This window comes from Streptopelia decaocto (genome assembly GCF_964273445.1).
Source record: "Streptopelia decaocto genome assembly, chromosome: 6".
NCBI classification, from domain to species: domain Eukaryota; kingdom Metazoa; phylum Chordata; class Aves; order Columbiformes; family Columbidae; genus Streptopelia; species Streptopelia decaocto.
In genome coordinates, this window is record NC_138660.1 from 67092133 (window position 1) to 67111527 (window position 19395).

The 19395-nt window shown below is 47.8% G+C and overlaps 1 protein-coding gene across 1 annotated transcript in view; it reads left to right on the forward strand.

Moving 5' to 3' along the window:
* FMNL2 (formin like 2) overlaps nt 1–19395 on the forward strand; it is a 127110-nt gene that overhangs the window by 88090 nt on the left and 19625 nt on the right. Inside the window, 4 exon segments of the mRNA XM_082056777.1 lie at nt 1839–1947; nt 3182–3258; nt 5461–5554; nt 16761–16835. Of these exon segments, the coding sequence (XP_081912903.1) occupies nt 1839–1947; nt 3182–3258; nt 5461–5554; nt 16761–16835 (355 nt within the window).

Consider the following 19395-nt stretch of genomic DNA (forward strand, 5'->3'; position numbering starts at 1 on the left):
TTATAAACATTAATAAGGTCACCCCTCAGTCTCCTCTTCTCCAAACTAAAGAGCCCCAGCTCCCTCAGCCTTTCTTCATAAGGGAGATGCTCCACTCCCTTAATCATCTTTGTTGCCCTATGCTGGACCCTCTCCAGCAGTTCCCTGTCCTGCTGGAACTGAGGGGCCCAGAACTGGACACAATATTCCAGATGGGGTCTCACCAGGGCGGAGTAGAGGGGAAGGAGAGCCTCTCTCGATCTACTGACCACCCCCCTTCTAATCCACCCCAGGTACTATTGGCCTTCCTGGCCACAAGGGCCCAGTGCTGGCTCATGGTCATCCTGCTGTCCACCAGGACCCCCAGGTCCCCCCCAGGCAAAGCCTGGGGCTGTGTGTCCCCGGGGAGCTCTCTGGTTCTCCAGGTCTCCTGATCTCCAGCTCCCCCAGTCTCCATCTCCCCATCCTACCCCGTTTGCAGTTGTAATTTGGGTCTCTGCCGGGTACCAGCACCGATTCCTTCCCCTCCCGCTCAGGACTGGAGGGAGAGCTGAGGATGCTGGAATCCTGAACCTTTCCCCACTGCTGTTCTCCCGAATCAAAGAGAAGCAAAGCCTTGCCGTGCATGTTCTCAGGCCGCAGAGGTGGCCTTGGCCAGCTCCCGTTGTCTGCAAGTCTTGTTTTTCCTGGAGCTTCTATTTACTCCAGCCATCGAGCTTCATCTCTGAATTTCTCTTTCTTCCCCCGGTGGAGTTGCTCCCTGCATAGCAAATGTCAGGATTTGCACATCGCTGCTCGTGCATCACGTTGTTTTTCTTTCTGCCTTCCTATCGGCGGGTTTTTATTCTTCCTTCCACCGTTTTCAGGCCCGAGCACGACAGTTGTAAATGCGAAAGGATTATTGTGGCTGCCCAGACGTTTCATTAGAATCTGAGCCGGTGCCCGTCTGGTCTCTGCTCTCACCTGCCCAGGTGTAAATTAGGAGCAAATCTCTGGATGCTGCAGCCCTGGGACGAAATGAGAACCGGCCTGGACCTTCTCTCCGGGCTGTATTTACACTGCACGTGGCGGGAGTGGCATAAATAATGTGTTTTTCCAACCCTGAACACCACCCTTCACCAGCACTCTTGGCATCGCCTGTGATATGAACCATAATCATAATTTTCTTGGTGCTTATTCCATTCCCCCGACATAAGAACATATATGTATTTCACATGGCAGTGCCTCCTTCTCTCTAATTCCCTGCGCTCAGCTCGGCAAGTGTGTTTTGTCTTAAAGAAAATAAGCCGTATCTCAGGAAGAGCCCAATGTGGTTTTCATTTGCTACGCTATAGAAATGGCAGATTTAGAAGATTTCCCTTTGTGTTTATTCCCTGCGCTCCTTTAATTGAATTCAAGATCGATTAACCAGCTAGGGGTTACAATTAAAATAATTAGCACCTCTGTTCTTAGGAAGGTTCCTGAGGGCTGGATTTTCCTGCAGTAGTTTGGAGGGTTTTCAGGACAGAAGAGAGGCACCATTCCTAAACCAAGTGCAGCGGGAATTAATACACTTGCTGATGCCCCTGAATGTTCAGTTCTATTAAAGCTCTGTGCTGTGGCTCGTGCAGAGTGAAGCGCATGGAAGAAAATCCAGAATATGACTGTGGGTGGATGGTTCTTTCCCGGTTGGTTGCCACGAAGGATGGAGGTCCCGTCACCTTTTTTCAGCTCTATTTGTGTGTATTGTCCAATGCTCGTCTGCTCTGCAGCACTGAATGGTTTCTGCATCTTCACCCAGCAGAGGAATGTTTCCATTCCCTTTATTCTCACCACCTCAAAAGAGCCTTGTGACTGATGAGCGCTGTTTTTGTTTGCAGGTATAACACCTTGCCAAGCCGAAGAACGCTAAAAAATTCCAGATTAGTGAGTAAAAAAGATGACGTTCATGTCTGCATCATGTGTTTACGGGCCATAATGAATTACCAGGTATTTCCCTGCTCGTTCTTTTGGACCACAAAGCTATTTTGGTGGTGGGAGGGAGAGGGAAAGGGCAGTGGTGAATTGTTAAGGTAAAACTGATGCAAAGGTTTAAATTCTTCCTCATTCTTAGGCAGTGTAGCTGGGAAGCAATATAACACAGTCCTTGTGCAGGTGATTTGTAGAATCATAGAGTCATTTAGGTTGGAAAACACCTTTAAGATCATCGAGTCCAACCATAAAGTTTAGTACAAATGTGAGGACACACACAGGTAACAGCCTGTGGATAGTGGGCCAGGTCGCGTTCGCAGGATGGCTCAGTTTGCACTAACCTATTAGATATGCGGTTAGAATTTGTCTCAGGATTTAGCATGGGCACTTAGGAAATGTGAGAATTTTCCAGATGGAAAATCCAAGCTTTCGCTCCTCTGGCATGCCAGGCAATTGCAATAACTGCAAGTCAAAGAACGAACTAGCCCAACGTTGATCTGATTTTCAGGAGTTTCTTTTCCCCCGAGCGGGTTGCTGTGAGCCTATGGCGTGCCCAGGCAGTGTCAGTGACTTGCGATCCTTGACTTTGTACTGAAACACTAACACTAGAAGTGATGTGCTTCAAAGAAAAGCTGTGGCCAACACCTTTATTACGAGTTTTGTAATTGTACGGGGTGTTCTAACCCGGCTGCGTGTGTGAGCTCTGCCCTTGGGGTCACCCTCTCCCTGGGGTTTTCAGGGTTTCTCACCTCGATGGGAAGGATGCGAACAACAATCCTGTGCTAATAACCAGCACAGGATATTCCAAAGCAACTATTTTTTGGCTTTTGGAGAGCGAATCCAGCAGTAGTTGTGCAGCAGCCGCGGGCTGCACTCGCTGTCTGGCAGCGCAAAAGGGGCGACTTGGGCAGCTCAATTGCAAATTCCTCCTTAGGGAGTCAATGACACACTCGTTTGTCGGAATTCAAAGGGGTTGGAGGGAGGGGGTGACGGGCGGAGGGGCTGGCAGTGCTGGGGGAGCAGCTCGGGGACCCCTTTTGTTGGCCGACATGGCCAGAACAAGCATGTTTGACAGCGTTAGTTGTTGGGCACAGTGGTGGATGGAAATGCGCTGTGTTAAACTCAACATCATTTTGTTCGACTTCCAGTGGGGGGGAAGACTGATCTGCTTGGAGATGTGTGATTTGCTGGGTTTTAAAAGCAGTAATTTCAGTCTCAAAACCGAAGCGCTGTTTTTCCCTTCTCTTTTCAGTATGGATTCAATATGGTCATGTCGCATCCACACGCCGTTAATGAAATTGCACTAAGTTTGAACAACAAGAATCCCAGGTAGGCTGCGCTTGCTTTTAGAGAGTTTAAGAAGTAGGTAAGTAAAGAGCACTTGGAAAGGGCTGTTCAGGGATCCTTTCACGCACAAATCAGACGTCATTCCGAATCAGATTAAATCTGTGTAACGATGCGAATAGATGAGCAGTTGCCATCAAGTTCTGTTGGTTTCAGAAGCAATCGACTCTGTCGTAGTGCAAGGAAGTCCCTGCTGATCATCAGCAGCTCAGCTGGATTTTCCTGAAAAACAGGAAAATCTTCTTTATAGAATTTTGTCTAAAGGGTGCTTAGGTTTGACTTCCTTGGAGTGAGGGTTTAATTCTTGTTTGGTGTCAGGTTGCTGTTCAGGTGCAGCAGCAATTCCATAAGCGGGTGGTGGCACCGATGTCCCCTCCTGTCCCCGCACCCATGTCACCCGGGCAGAGCCTGGAGCTGCAGGGCTCCTGCACGTCTCAAGGAACCAAATCTGACATATGGGTGTTTGCAGGGAAAGGTCAAACCAGGGGATGAAACAAAACTAAACAGTTTTGTGTGTGTATATATATATGTATGCACATATATGTGTGTGTGTATATATATATATGTATGCACATATACATCTAGGCTTTGCTTAGGCTGTCTGCTTGCCTTGCAGAGCACTGTTTGAAATCTTGTCCTGATGGGAGTAGGTGTTTCCTTCCTTTCTTTTCTTGAGCTCTAAGTCAGCAAGCCCAGGCACAGGATGGATGGGAAGGATATGGGAAGTTTATTGCTTTTATCATTTTTGTTGTCCGGTGCCTGGAAATCAGGCGATCAAGACAGAGCCTGAGTTTTCATTTTTTAAAGAAATGGGTTCCTTATATTTCTGTTGATTTAAAAAAGAAATGCTTTCCAATGTGCCTAAAATAATCCGAAGATGAAACTTAGTGCTGTTCAAAACCTCTTTGGTTTAGCCCCATCATAAGCTGTGAAGAAAGCAGAGGTTTGAGTGTGTAGGGCTGTGGGAGATGCTGCAGAGCTGATCCCATCCCCGAGCGAGCCAAGTGCCGCAGGCCAGGAGGGGGTGGCTTTAGGGACCCCCTCTCCTCCGTTTGACCCCAAACCGGTGTCACCAACACAGCCGTGACCTCCTGTCCCCGTCCCCACCCAGATGTGCATCCCCGGGCTCTGCGCCCTCCCTGCACACCCACCCCGGGATGGACGTTCCTGAAGATCCGTATTAAGAACCCTCCACCCTGTCTGGAACAGTTTGGGTTTTCTCCTTGTGGCAAGAAAGACAATAATTGATGAGTAAGAATTGAAAATGATACATCTAAAATTTCCTAGGAAAGTGAACATTTTGTCTGGTTTCCAAAGATAACCTTGACACTTTGAAAGCCAAAAGGTATTTCTTGTTCTGTAACATCTGGTTTGAGTCAGTGCTTTAGCATGAGACTAATTTCATACGTGTCTGCATGATTTTTCTATCTGCCCAGAGCTCATCTGGCCATAAAGTCCAGTTGGTGCTTTTGCCTTATGTGAACCCTGTAAGAAAGTGTTGGGGATTATTTATATTAGATTTACATCGAGTCTGTTGCATGCTTTTCTTTTGGTATTCTGTTGTCTTCTCTCATTAATTTGCTGTGTTAGCGCTGCTGCCGATCAGTTGCCCAGATTTCTGATTCAAGAGGGGAAAGACGTGCTAAGGCATCCCATATTTACTTCAGCAAACCACGTCTCGATTTTTTTCTGTGGCTACGAATAATCCGAATTATCACAGAAAATAACTCAGATTTGTATCGGGAGAAACACCGATTTGAATTACAAGTGCAGTCGTTGAAAACGGGGTCAGAGGAAAAGGGTGCGTTGCGGTGAAGACTAATGGGTGGTGTGCGGTGATCCCGGCTTGTGTAAGCCTGCGTTCCCCCGGGTTTGTACGGGGACTCTAGGACGAGCTGTCCAAGGCTGGTGTGCTCTGCCTTTCCCAGACTCGTTTGCTTCGATTTCCTCAAGTATATTTTGCAATTTCAATTTTTGCATGTTTTGTGAAGTGTTAAAAATGGGGGAAAACTGCATGATCCTGGGAGAGTCAGAATCCCCGGGATGCTCAGCATTACACACCTCGCAGGCTGACTCGTTTCAAAGTACACGGGATGCAAACTCCGTGTCCCACGTCTGGTTTCGAACAGAGGGAAGGTGGCTCCTCACATGGCGGTCGCTGACTGTCGCCGTTTCTTTTCTTCGCAGGACAAAGGCCCTTGTCTTAGAGCTTTTAGCAGCTGTTTGCCTCGTCAGAGGAGGGCACGAAATCATTTTATCTGCGTTCGATAACTTTAAGGAGGTACGTTACTCTGCTTTATATGGAATTTGGTGCGCGTGTCGATAGTTCTCTTACATGGATGGCACTGGCCAGAGCTTTCACATTCAGCTGCATTTCCTAAAGGTTTCCCATAAACTGCAGGTTTGCCGTAAGTCACTTTGAGTGGAAAGAGGCAGACGGCGGTGCTGATGCCATCGGTTTGTGTGCTTTTGTTCAAATGAGCCGTAATCCCAACAGGATGAGTCCAGACTGTGAATTGCTCCTTTTACCTCTTGGCCAGTCGAGTTACATCCCTAAAGTGAAAATTAATGGAGATCTTGCGAACTTTGCTGCAGTTCCTGAACTCTTTTGTATGTTCTTTGGTAAAACAACCGGGGATGGTGTATTAGATCTCCCGTCTTCAGAGCCATTTACACAAGCCCTTGGAATGCAAAACTCGTGGTTTTACTGTGAGTAGAAATTGTATTTGTGGAGAAATTAGAAAATCCAATCTCTGTGATGAAACACTGAATGCTGAAATTAATATAGATATTCCAACAGGCTCGACTGGGGCAAAACAGGCGTGTAGGTTCAGGTGCACCCCGTGTTTGCCTACGATGGTTAATGGGATCTGAGAACATAGCATGAAGGTTCAGAAGCACGACTGTGGGAATCAAGTCCTAGAAAGCTGCTGTTCCGCTTTATTTTGAATATTGGATATATGTGTGGATTTATTACCAGAGGAAAATGAATCTAGACTTACCAGCTCAAAAATTGTTAGGCTTGATGGGTCCCCACTGGACAGTGTATGGACGTGTAGCTTGTTCTCCCTCATTGCCATGGTTGCTCTAAGTGGGTTAATGCACATGATCAACAAGCCACGTTTTTTTTTTAACTTTTAGTGTTTTGGAAGTTGTTTCTGGTGGAGAGATACCAATCTCTCATTTCCACCCACTGTCAATATTTGCATGTCTTAGACAAATAGCTGTATATCTGAGGTGCTCGTCATGAACCAGAGCAAAAAGTCATCTCCAGTGTGGGCCTGTTGGAGAAACCTCAGCTTTGCAAGACCAGACCTGTCCTAGACGTGAGCTGTGTTGTGTGTTTAGAGCTGCCTGAGGACAGAGGTGATGGGAACAGCACGGAAATCGCGTTGGGATGATTGTGTGACCACGGAGAAAGCCTTTCTGCTGGGTGGCACCAGCCGAAGAGCATGGAAATAAACCCAGAATATGGCACTAAGACATTGTGCTTCCAGCTGGGGAGGGGTCTGCAGCCCCTTCCTGCAGGCACACAGCTGGAAACTGTAGTTCTGTTGTTCTGTTTCCTCACCTGTAGCCTTGGGCAAGCTGCCGGTACCTGTGGCTTTGTTTGCACGTTTGTGAAACGGAGGGGTTGCGGAAGCAAATGCAGATGAGATTGTTATGAAGAACAATTGGGTAATATGAGAGAAGCGCTTTAAATAGGAAAAGCACTGTAATCATGCCAAGTACAGTGGTGTTTCTCCAGGCTTAAGCTCTTCTGGTTTATTACTAGTCTATTACAGAAGAACTGTGACTCATGAGGGAGGAGCGTGTGAGGGGTTATAGATAAAGTGGGCAAATGAGTCCAGCCGGAATAACCACTGGTCGGGACGGTCTGTAAGGATCATTAAACTGGCCCTTTGCGTAGAATCATGTTATAGAATGTCCTGAGGTGGAGCCACAAGGATTGTCGAGTCCAGCCACTGTCATAGGGAAGGATGGACCAAGTGCTGTTTGCTCTCTGACCTTCCTGATGTCTGCAGTCAAGGTTTTGCTCCTTCGTTTCCTTCCAAGTGCTCTATCACCTCTTTTTTCAGTCCTGCCCGTGTTCAGGAATTCCCGTGTGACACAGTTTGTCTGCCGTTATTTAGTTATTCCATCCCTGTGTTGTTTGGTCAGGTCTTTGCTGCAGTGGAACTGTGGATGTTGTGGGTGAAGGGGCTGGCAGGGAGGAGATTGTACTTTTCTCAGTTCTTCATTTCTCTGTTCTTTTGAACCAATTACGCTGCTTATTTCCTGCTCTGTGCCGTTGTTTTCCAGGTTCCTCCTGCGCAAGTTTTCAGTGATGTCTTCAAGTCTTCGTGTTTACAGCTCATTCAGCTGGTCTATTAAAACTCCCCTGAGTTGCTGACATGTAGAGTACCCAGGGTTGGATTTCTAGCAGTATATTCCAATTGAAATTACTGGAAACTCAAGAATATTTGTGCGGGTTCTGTAGCTGCGTTGCAGGGTGCCACGGCTCCTCGTGCTTCTTTCATCAGACACTCTGCATATTTAGGACAGATTAGACTCGTTGAACTAGATCTCTGCTGCTCTATCTCCTTGCCATAAAATAACTTCAGAAGAAACATGAACCCCTGCCTAACACTAATTCTGTAATAAAGTCAGTAGGGAAACCAGGATATTTCAGACCAAATTCGGCTTTTATTTACATCAGGGTGAACATCAAATATTTCATTAGGCTTTGAACTTTGATCTGATGTAAAAGAGAACAGGATTTGGTTCTCAGGGTCTGACTGAGCTGGAAAACCACAGTTGATCTGAATCTTTTCAAGAATTCTTTTTTGAAAATGGCTTTTCATTTGAAGATGATTTTACAGGCCAATCGTTTTGTTTTACAAATGTTCAACAGGATGTTTTGTTTTGTTAATCTGTCTCCTGAAAATGATTCTTGCCCCTTATTTCATCCAAAATCATGGATTCTTGTGCACAGGTTGTTTCACTTTGCATTGCTCTGTGCATCACAGACACAGCCCAGTCTGTGCAGGATTAAGATCATGTTGAGCAGGTCGCTTCCAAACACAAGAACACGAGGGTATTTCAAAGCCACCACAAATTTTACAATGAACCAGGAACTTGAGGTGGCATCGAATAAAGCAGAACACAACAGGAAAAGAGAATCCAGGACTGTCGCTACTGGTCGGGGATGGAGAGCAGGAGAGGGAAGGACTGGTTTGGGATGAGTGGATAGGTGGATGGATGGATGGATGGATGGATGAAAGGATGGATGGATGGATGGATGGATGGATGGATGGATGGATGGATGGATGGATGGAAGGATGGATGAAAGGATGGATGGAAGGAAGGATGGGTGGGAGGAAGGATGGATGGATGAAAGGATGGATGGAAGGATGGATGAAAGGATGGATGGATGAAAGGATGGAAGGAAGGATGGGTGGGAGGAAGGATGGATGGATGAAAAGATGGATGGATGGATGGATGGATGGATGGATGGATGGATGGAAGGAAGGATGGGTAGGAGGAAGGATGAATGGATGGATGGAAGGATGGATGGAAGGAAGAATGGATGGAAGGAAGGATGGATGGATGGATGGATGGATGGATGAAAGAATGGATGGATGGACGGAAGGATGGATGGAAGGAAGGATGGATGGAAGGAAGGATGGACGGATGGATGGATGGATGGATGGAAGGAAGAAAAGGTGGGTGTTTTATTATAAAGTTCATTAGAGCTGAGGAAACGAGGCTTCACACAGTCACAGGGTGGCAGGAAACATGCATTCCCTTTTTCAGTCCAGTGAGTGGCAAAGCTGTTGAATACATTTTTTTTTTAAATTTTGCCAAAAGGCAGGAAGCATTTAAAATGAAATCCTCATCTGCACTGCCCAGAATAAACCAGGGATTTTAAGGGAGACATCAGTATTAGTTTCTCATCCATCTTTTCATTTCAGCTTTTTGTTCGCTGTAACATTGAAGGGGTTCTCACGTTGAGCGCAAGCCAGGGATGGTTTAAGTCAGTCTCATGGTGCATGTATCTACTTTCTGCAGCCTGCTCTCTGGGCAACTATTCAGCATGGACAGAACAGCAACTTCCAGCTCTCCAAGAGAGAAATGCCCTAAACGTTCGCACACCTCCTGGGTTGGGTCGTTCTGTCCAGGCCAGCGCAGACGTTGGGTGAATCGTCCCCAGTTTCCAGCTTCAATCCAGCTCATCCGTTTGCAGGAGGTCTCGCTCTGGGCTAAAAGGGAAAGAAGGTTGAAATAGAATGAACAGAAAAGTCCTAGTTGAACAGAATGAATGCTGGTTGAGGCTATGAGCGCAGAAAGCTGTTTGACATTGGAATAGAATGAACAGAAACGTTCTGGTTCAACAGAATGGAAGCTGGTTGAGGCTGTGAGCGCAGAAAGCTGTTTGCCAGCTCACTTATGGCCATGCTTCAAAATGAATTTCTTTTGCGGCGTGTTAGCTGTTTTATTGACATGGTTTACATGTTTCTCATTTGCTGCAAGTGCAGTAGCCAGTAAATGAATAGCTTCAGTCAGTTTACAGATACACTGAAAAAAATCACAGCCCAACAGTGCTAATGGGGTTGCATAATGAAAAGAGTTACAAAGAAATGGTGAGATTTTTGTAAATATTCATTTCCTCAGCATTAGCGGAGACCTGAAAATTACAGTTTTTGAATATTCTTCACAGTACTCTGAACCAACATTTTAAGGAGCACAATCTTAGGTCCTCGTGAAGCTTTTTGTTAATCTCCGTTTTAAACATAGGAGAATTTACTTCAATAACAACTAAATATTCCTGGGAAAAGACCGAAGGACTGTACGCTCTTTTTGTTTGTTTGTTTCAATAAGCACAATAGTAGTTTTAAAATGGATCCAAACGGAGGAGGCAAAAGAATTGACTGGGATCTGCAGTGGGACAGAAAAGCAGCCAGGAATAATCCCGGCTCTGCAGGGAGCGCTTCCTGACTTTGGCTCTAGTCCAGCAACGCGGTTAAATTGATTATTATACACACATCTACCAGAATAATTGAATTCCGTAAGGTGTGTATACACTCATGCACTTCTCCTTACGGGAAACGATTTTAGTATTTAAAAATAAAAGCGGAATTGAGATGCTTTTCCTCCGAAGAAACCGGCGAGCAGAATTACAATGCCCTTGCGCATCACCTGGTTATGCCTATTAAAGCCGAGCTTACAGAGGCCGGGTTCAGCTGGATTGCCGGGCAGCGAGCGGGAAGGCGGGGACGTGGCACATGAACCTCATTCTTTACCTCCATCAGTTTTCACTCCGGCGAAGTGAGACAATATTGTTCAGCCCTCGATTTCTCACAATGCTTAATTCAGAGTCACATTTCTCTATTTGCATAATGAATGGCAGCCCTGAAAACAGCAGTTCTGAATTATTCTTACGGGCCATTGTAATAACTCAGCGCTAGGAGGAACTGTTAGCGCGGGCTGGAAAATGTAAATACATTTGTTTTCTTTTGCACTGCAGCAATATTTTGCGAGTGCCTTAACCCCGCTGGTAGAGAAGCAAAAGGTATTTTAACCTAGTAAGTATTAAATAACTGTTTGCTTAACCAGTAGCTTATGGGAAAGCTGATTTTTCTTGTTCTTCAGCAAACTGTGGAAACGTCAGCGTGCTGAGGGCAAACAGCGCTCTGTGGAGGGCACAGAAAGCAACAAAGGGGCACAGCCAGGAGGGGACGCTCACAAAGGCTCCCCTCAATTTTTGGGTTGCCCATACATCAGGCTGTTTCTAACAGCACATCCCATACGGTCTGTGTTCATCTACGCAGCGTAAATCCGCTGTGAAACGCTGCCGCCGCTTCCCGCTCTCGCAGAACTCAATGAGTTGTTGGGAGGAGGAGGGAGCAGCTTAAAACAACGTGGTAGATGCTTATTTTAATGTTTGCTCTGTCAGAAAGTATCCTGTATTGCAGAGCTGTTCCTAAGGTTTAGGTGTTTTAAATTTGATCCTCCAGAGAACTGTTTTCCCCGCCCTGAGGTCACTGTTACCTGCGTTTCCCGTGCCGGACCATGTCGAGTGTAAATGCGGCCAAAATTAATTAATTTTCTGGATGGAGTTTGGGACTACCAGGCGTTACCCACTTCTTTTGTGAATGACCTGTTGGAGAGCAGTGTAGGGGAAAGGGACCTGGGGGTCCTGGGGACAGCAGGGTGACCATGAGCCAGCACTGGGCCCTTGTGGCCAGGAAGCCAATGGGACCTGGGGTGGGTTAGAAGGGGGTGGTCAGTAGGTCAGAGAGGTTCTCCTGCCCCTCTGCTCTGCCCTGGGGAGACCACACCTGGAATCTTGTGTCCAGCTGTGGCCCCTCAGTTCCAGCAGGACAGGGAACTGCTGGAGAGAGTCCAGCGCAGCCACCAAGATGCTGAAGGGAGTGGAGCATCTCCCGTGTGAGGAAAGGCTGAGGGAGCTGGGGCTCTGGAGCTGGACAAGAGGAGACTGAGGGGGGACTCATTCCTGGGGATCAATATGGAAAGGGTGTCAGGAGGATGGAGCCAGGCTCTTCTTGGTGACAGCCAGTGATAGGACAAGGGGCAATGGGTGCAAACTGGAACACAGGAGGTTCCACTTAAATTTGAGAAGAAACTTGTTGGGGGTGAGGGTGTCAGAGCCTGGCCCAGGCTGCCCAGGGGGTTGTGGAGTCTCCTTCTGTGCAGACATTCCAACCCGCCTGGACACCTTCCTGTGTAACCTCATCTGGGTGTTCCTGCTCCATGGGGGGATTGCACTGGATGATCTTTCCAGGTCCCTTCCAACCCCTGACATTCTGGGATTCTGTGAGTTGTTGAGCTCACTCATGTCATTACTCGGAGCACGTGTTGCTGCCTCAGAGCTGTCATTCTCTCTCCCCGTTGCTGACAGGCCACCACTCGTGGTTGCAGTAGATGGTTCCAGTGTCTGGATGGGGCTCTGCATCTCAGGAGCGTCGGTCCTCCAGATGTGCAGGAGATAGCGGTCTGGCAGCTGTGTACATTCTGTACCAGTGGCCAACAAGCTGCAGCTCCAGAGCCTGAAACATGGCCCGCGTTGGCTGCCATCTCCACACGGGGTGTGCTGTATCTGCTTGTGGGGAGGTTTAGCTACAAGCTCCATTCCCCAACCCAACGAAGTGGTGCTTCATGTTGTTAGATAGTTGTCTTGTGTAAGCGGATGAGAGATGTGCTTCCATCAGCCTGGATTTTCGCTTTCTGCCTGACACTGCACATGGAAACATGTTCAGTTTTTCCGAAATACCCTTGTTGTGTTTTGCTTCCTGCCCAGGACACCTTCCTGGAGCATCGCGCCGTAATCCGGCCCCATGAGCATCGTTGTGCTTCAGCTTTGTTCTTGGGTGGTCTGAATGGGAACAGGATGACCCGAGAGCATTGCCAGGTGGATATGGATACAATCATCCCCGAATTTTTCATAACGGATCCTTTTGCTTCCTTATAGGATTGTATTGTACCTTTGTAACAGATCTGTGATGGGTTTACTTCGTTAGTGCCCAGAGGCTTGCCAGGGAAAGGACCTTCGTGGGTGGTTTTCCATAGAGTCACATTGTTCTTCTAGAATGACGTGGGCTTAATGCAACCCAAAAAGTTCTTTTTTTCACAGTCTAAGGAGAGACAGAGGTTTTTTATAGCTGTGGTAACCTGTTTAATCTTCCTTCTTACACAGAATAATGCTAATAATATAAAGATCAGCCTTTCTTAGCCCCAGCTATACTTTCAAATGACAGAGCTTGGAAATTTATTCAAATATAAATGGCAACATATGGTTTTATGTGGTGGGATTTGATTTCAGCATTCGTCTTGGATTTTGGCCAACCTTCAGGCTGCGGGCTTCATCTACGGTTTCACTCCCTTTAATCTTCCAGGATAAATTATACCGTTCCATGAAAGTCAGCTCGCTGTCCCTTGGACCGCGCACGTTCCCAGCACTGACTCATCTGATGACAGTGTGAAATATCTGCGAGCGGCCGCCGAAAGCCGCAGGTTGCTCTTGCTTTTCCTCCTGCTATCGGCTGCTGTATCCCAGCTCGCGTCCCGGCACCGGCACTTCTCCGCCGGGGCCGCATCACTTTGAGTTGCTCCCTAATTTGATTAGTCAGCCATAGGCGGCTTGTAGTTGTTTATGTCAGCTTTTCTCATCCATGTGGAACGGTTTACATTAGATTTCCCAGAAATCAGTCCTTCTGGCTTTTATTGTTGAGCAATCATATGCACCATTGTTATCTTTGTTTCCATAATACACGATGTTGTTCGAGTCAGTTCCAGTTTTCCTGAAGTGGGTGCAAGAGAGATGCGATAGTTTAGAGCTCAAAGTTGAGACGAACCTACTTCTTTCTCCTGTTATGTTGACTCTTCGCTGTTTTGTGGGGACGGGAGAGTATGGAGAGCGCTGGAAGAACCTGCAGTTGGTTGAGCTGAAACACCATCCCGTTTACTATAGCGGGAGAAAAATGACTTGGGATAATAATGTAGGGAGGATGCATCTGAGCAGCCTGTGGTGCGAGTCCTTGGGTTTGCTTTGAGTGGGGGCTGGATCAGGCCCAGCGTACGCCTCCAAAATCTAATTATGTTGGTGGGCAGCTGCTGCCTTTGATCCTTCCAGTGCCAGTAGCTCCTGAAACCTGACCAGATTCTGGTTTTCTCTTTGGCTCTTCCTGACGGGGCTGACGTTTCTGCAGCATTTCATTTCTTTTCCTCCTCAAGGGCGTGTGGCTCCTGCATGGTAGCGTATGTGTCATAGAATCATGGAATCGTTTTGGTTGGAAAAGACCTTTAAGATCATCAGGTCCAACCGTAACCCACCCCTGCCCAGTGTCCTGAGAACCTCATGTCCGTCTGTCCACCCCTCCAGGGATGGTGACTCCAGCACTGCCCTGGGCAGCCTGTTCCAATGCCCCACAGCCCTTTGGGGAAGAAATTGTTCCTAATATCCAGTCTACCCCCCCCCGGCACAACTTGAGAGTGCATGCTTTGTTGTTTAAGTGTGTTTGCTCTACTCGTGAGTCTTTAAGGTTCAGCCAGAAACACTTAAATACAACTTTAGCAAGTGTTTGTGAGCGACGTCAGCTCCGGGCTTACCGGGGCTGTGAAGCCAGGTTTGCTGAGCCTGCACAGAGCCCAGTAGTTGCAACTTGTGGGATTGTGGCCACAAATATTGATCGTAATGTGTTATCAAATAATTCAGCATAACCACTGTCCGCGTCCTCTCACAGGGATCCACTGGCAGAATTCCCATTGACGTCAGGTACCGACCACAAATATCTGAATAATAACCCAGTTGTGGCAGTTTTGCTTAGGAATGACAGAAGATGTCCCGCATACACCGCAAGTATGTTTTATTTGGTCATGGTAGGCAGCAGAAAGCGTGGCGAGAGGTCACCCGACAGACCAGTACTTGCAGTGCTTTGCAGATCTCAGCTCAGTTTAGGTCCCGCTCAACTCTGTGGGACTTCAGTGGGGTCTGCTCGAGGCCTTCACCTTTATGTAGGTCCATGCTGTAAGACAGACACAGTAAGAAAGAGGAAGCTGATATAGGAATAGTAATAATAATGAATACTTCGTAAAGAATTTGCTTTTGGGAGTATCTAGAAACCTGAATCGGGGATTTGGTCTCCTTGTGGGGCACACAAACGTGGAAGTACGCACAAAGAACTGGTCCCTGCCCCAAAGAGTTTTGTTTCAGAAGGAGAAGTAGGCGATGCTCTCGCCAATCCTTAATTACCATTCATTGTCTGATTTCTCATAACTACTGTGCCATGAGCTGGCTGCCAAGGGAGGCAGCAGCCGATGTCTCAGGGGTTGTGCCACTCAGAAGCTGGTGGACTTGAAAGTCCACCTCAGTACTCTAAAGGGGCCAATAAGAAAGATGGGGACAGACTTTTGAGCAGGGTGTGTTGTGATAGGACAAGGGGTGATGGTTTAAACTAAAGGAGGGAGATTCAGGCTGGACATGAGGAAGGAATTGTTGCCCTGAGGGTGGTGAGAGCCTGGCCCAGGTTGGCCAGAGAGGTGGTGGCTGAACCATCCCTGGAGACATCCCAGGCCAGGCTGGACGGGCTCTGAGCACCCTGAGCTGGTGAAGATGTCCCTGCTCATGGCAGGGGGGGCACTGGGGGGGCTGGGAAGGGCCCTTCAACACAAACCATCTGTGATTCTATGATTCTAACCAGATATCCTGGGCTGGAGGTCCCACGGCCAGCTCCCCAGCGCTCCTGGGACGTTTGGGTGAAATCTGGTTAAGGAAGGAAAGAGCCTCTTGGGCTCTTTGAGGGTTTTGTTCTTCAGCAGAAGGGACATTTCAATCACCCACATAATTGGACTCTGTTTTTCAAGACCTTTAAGAACAAGCCAATTTGGTTTAGAGCTGCTCTGTCCCTCTGCCAACAGCCAGCACCTGAGGAAGGTGATGCTGGGAGCATCATTCAGCACTGTTTGTGCAGGGATGTGCTTGCCCAGGCACTTGGTGCCTCGTTGAGAAGAGGGTGCCCGTGCTCCCCCCAGATCCGCTGCTCAGTTTGATGCCAGAATCCAGCAACCGAGAAGTCAGCTGGCGGTGTGGGGTGTGAGATCAGTGGGTCTGGGAGTGTGCCCGACCCTCTGCACTGCCCCATCGCCTCCCGCTGACCCTGCTGGGATGACTGGGATGACTGGGATGACTGGGCTCAGCGTAGCTGCCGTGCACCAGCTTCTACCCCTATGGCTTAGGTGTTCAGGGATGTAAAAAATACCCCGAATGAAGCAGCACAGAGGGGAGGGGTTGCAGTTGCTATTCGGGAGGATGGGGACATGGATGCCCCTCCCGGTGCTCACCTCTGCTCCCTTTGCTTCCATCTTATTTAATATTTTGCGATTTTGGTGCGGACTACTCTAGATCATCTTGTGTGCTGGGAAAAGTAGGACTGAGCCAGAGAAGCTGCTGGGAAGTAAAAAGGTTTAAGTGATATCCTGAGACCTGCTTTATCTTAGATCTTATTTCTCCCTCAAGTTGGTTGTGTTTCCTGCCAGCACCCCCATATTATGGCTGTGTAATTCTGATAGTCACGCTGATGTATTTCACTCCTCGTTTAGCCAGCGATAATTTCATTTTTTTTTCCCCTGTAATTTGTTCTTCTTCCTAATTATGTTAGATGAGAGTGGAAAGCCAGTTCTGAACTGTGAGAGGCCGAGTCTTTCTGTGGCATAGCCCAGCACAACTCTCTTGCTCACGTTCTTTCCATTAGCAGATATGATTAGATTTTTAGGGGGAAAAGAGGCACAAAGAGTTATAATTGTACCTGACCCCTTAGGCTGGCAGTGCAGGTGATTCCTCCACTGGATTTGTCATGAAGAAGAATACTTTTGACAAGAGAGGAAACCTGGACAGAGAGGTTTTGAGCAAGCAGATAAGCTGTTTTTTAAATGTTTTAATACTCTTGTGCAAGCTGTAGTTTAACAAACACGTGGTGATTCTTTTGTAGGTGTGTGGAGAGAAACAGCGCTTCGAGAAGCTGATGGAGCACTTCCGAAATGAGGACAACAACATCGACTTCATGGTGAGTGCCATTTGTCACCAGCAGACTTTGGTTTCAGTGTTTACTGCGTCTGGTCCTGCTGGCGTAGGCAGAGATGTATCTGCCTTCCGATCCTTGGCCTAAAATTACCACAATACAACTGTTTTTATATTCCAAACTACATAACGTGCGTTTCATTTTTAGCTTCGTTCATTTATCTTCAAGAAACGCCTTGTACCGTAGAGAAGGTAAGAGGAGAGTGGCCTTTTGGTCGTGTGTGCTGTTTCACTGCGGAAAAGCAGCAGCTTCTGCAACATCAAGACGCGTATTCTGTCCGTGTGCCAACATCCCCGGAGCCACAGACGGGGAAGTGTGGGAGAGACTCGCTGCAGCTGCCGTCTGTCCTTATCTGCTGATAAATATAGCAGTAGCTTGCACCACTTTTGGTTCCTCAATGTGCATATGCATGATTATTCACCAAATCCACTTCCCCTGGAGCACAAGAGAGGAGCAGAGCGGGGAAGCTCTGGCTGGCACCCCCGGCACCAGCGCCAGCTTGCACGGCGGCACCACGGCAAGGGCAGATCAAAAAAGGATGGTCCCTTTCTTGTATTTAAACAAAACCCCAAACGTTCCAATGATCTCTGCATTTTTCCTCAAGTCAGCAAGCTGCTCTCAGTAACTCTGACACGTTACAGTTGGGTTTGCTCCTCGCTCCTGCAGTCCCAGTAAGGACATGTTGGTAGTCACAGTGTACATTAAGTATTCGCAGATGTACACACAGTTTAGTCTGTGGTTTAACAGGAGGATTTGTCAGTCCTCAGCGCCCGGCTCTTAGGCATTTTTCCCGTGCTCACAGGGAAGAGTGATGGTGTTTGGGGAGCGGGAGGGCAGCACAGCTGCTGCAGGCTGGAGCAGCCACGGCTTTTCTCCACTCCTTTGGAACAAAAATCACCCCTCATCTGTATTTAAGATATGAAATGGTGTGTTCTAAGGCTCTAATAGCAAATATGCATGTGAGCGTGTGTCCGTACCAGCCTGGTGAGCTGTGAGCATTCCGCATCCATCTGGACAGCCTCTGAGAAAATGCCCTGGTCCTCTCAGGCCATAGGTTGAAGGTAGCGCTGAAATTTGCTTGAAAAGGGATAAATAATTTTTTTTTTTAGCCCTTGCCCAAATACTACTAAAATCTGCGTTTTTGGGCTGCTTCCACCAGCTATGGGCTTGGCTATATGACAAGCCCAAAGCAAGAAGGGAGAGCTGATGATGAACGATTTGGCAGATCCGCTTGTTCTTGTCACCATCTGGCCCTAACAAGATGCTGCTCGAGGACGTAATGTCAAAGCTTGAGTAATTCAAGGAGTTGCAAGGACTCAACGTAAATAAAGAGCTGTTCCTACAGGACGTGGCTTTCGCGCTGCCCGAGGTGGAGACGGCGAGAGCTGTCTGGGAAGGGGCCGCGGTTCATTGTGTGAATCCACAGAGAAGAGTAACAGAATTCAGAAGTATTGTAGAAAAGGTTCCCTTTGTTGACATTGACTTACTTCATCTTAAAAGCGACTTTCTTGGGTTAGGCCTTGGTAAATTCCTCGGTTGTGTATGTAAGAATCTGAGAGAGGAAATGAGAATTTGGCCCTGACATTGCAAGAGCCGAAGCGAGTACAACAAAAGCACTATTGAAATGGGGGAATTTGGCTCTGGGTGGTAGGGCAGGACAGCAGAGTTCAGCTGGCGAAGGCCAGTACCAGCACCAGGAGTAATTGGGGTTCGCCATGGGAACTGGAATCAGTCCTGCAAAGACTGAAACCTGGAGTTAGGTTTCCAATGGCACGGCTGGGTTGTTTGTGTAAGAGACGGGTACAGACCGGGATGTGGGGATGGGGCATCACAGGAGCTTTTCACCATCCTCCTTCCTTTCTCTTTTGGGGTTTCCCTGCTTTCAGTCTCACAACTTCACGTTTTCTAGTGTTAAAGTCATTTTGGAAACAAAGCGGTTAAAGCAGGTTGGGGTCCACATGGGAAGATGTAGCTGAAAGGTTTTGATTGACCTTTGTGGAGTCCCTGTGGTCCCAGTTCCTCAGAGCTGGGCAGTACTGGGCGGTTTGGCCAGCAAAGGCTTTAATTGCAGCTCAGCAGCTGCTGGGGCCTCCGGGTGGAAGGAGCAGCACATCCCAGCCAGACCTGTGGACAGAGGCCACCAAGCTGCAGGTGGCTCCTGGTGAGTTTATCCAGTTTTGAGTGAGTTTGGCCAATTTTCTGGAGCAAAGCGGTGATCCAGACAGTGCCTCGCAGTTCATTCTTCCCACAAAATCACCCAGAGACCTGTGGTCTCCTGGAGGCTTGTGTGCAGGCAAAATCAGCTTGCTTTGATTTTTATTTTCTCCGGTTCATTCTAGAAATCTGGGAAATATCTCGGTAGATGTTGAGGTGCTACCCGTGCTGCAGCATTGCCGGCACAGGGTTTTGTGCTTGAAAAACCCAGCAAGGACTAGGCAAACCCTCTCCTAGAGCGGCTCAGAGGGTGGCAGATCATCCGTGAGCTGCAGGAGGGCTGGGGATGCTTGTGCAGAGCAGGATTTGGCCATGCCTTGTGTTCAAATAA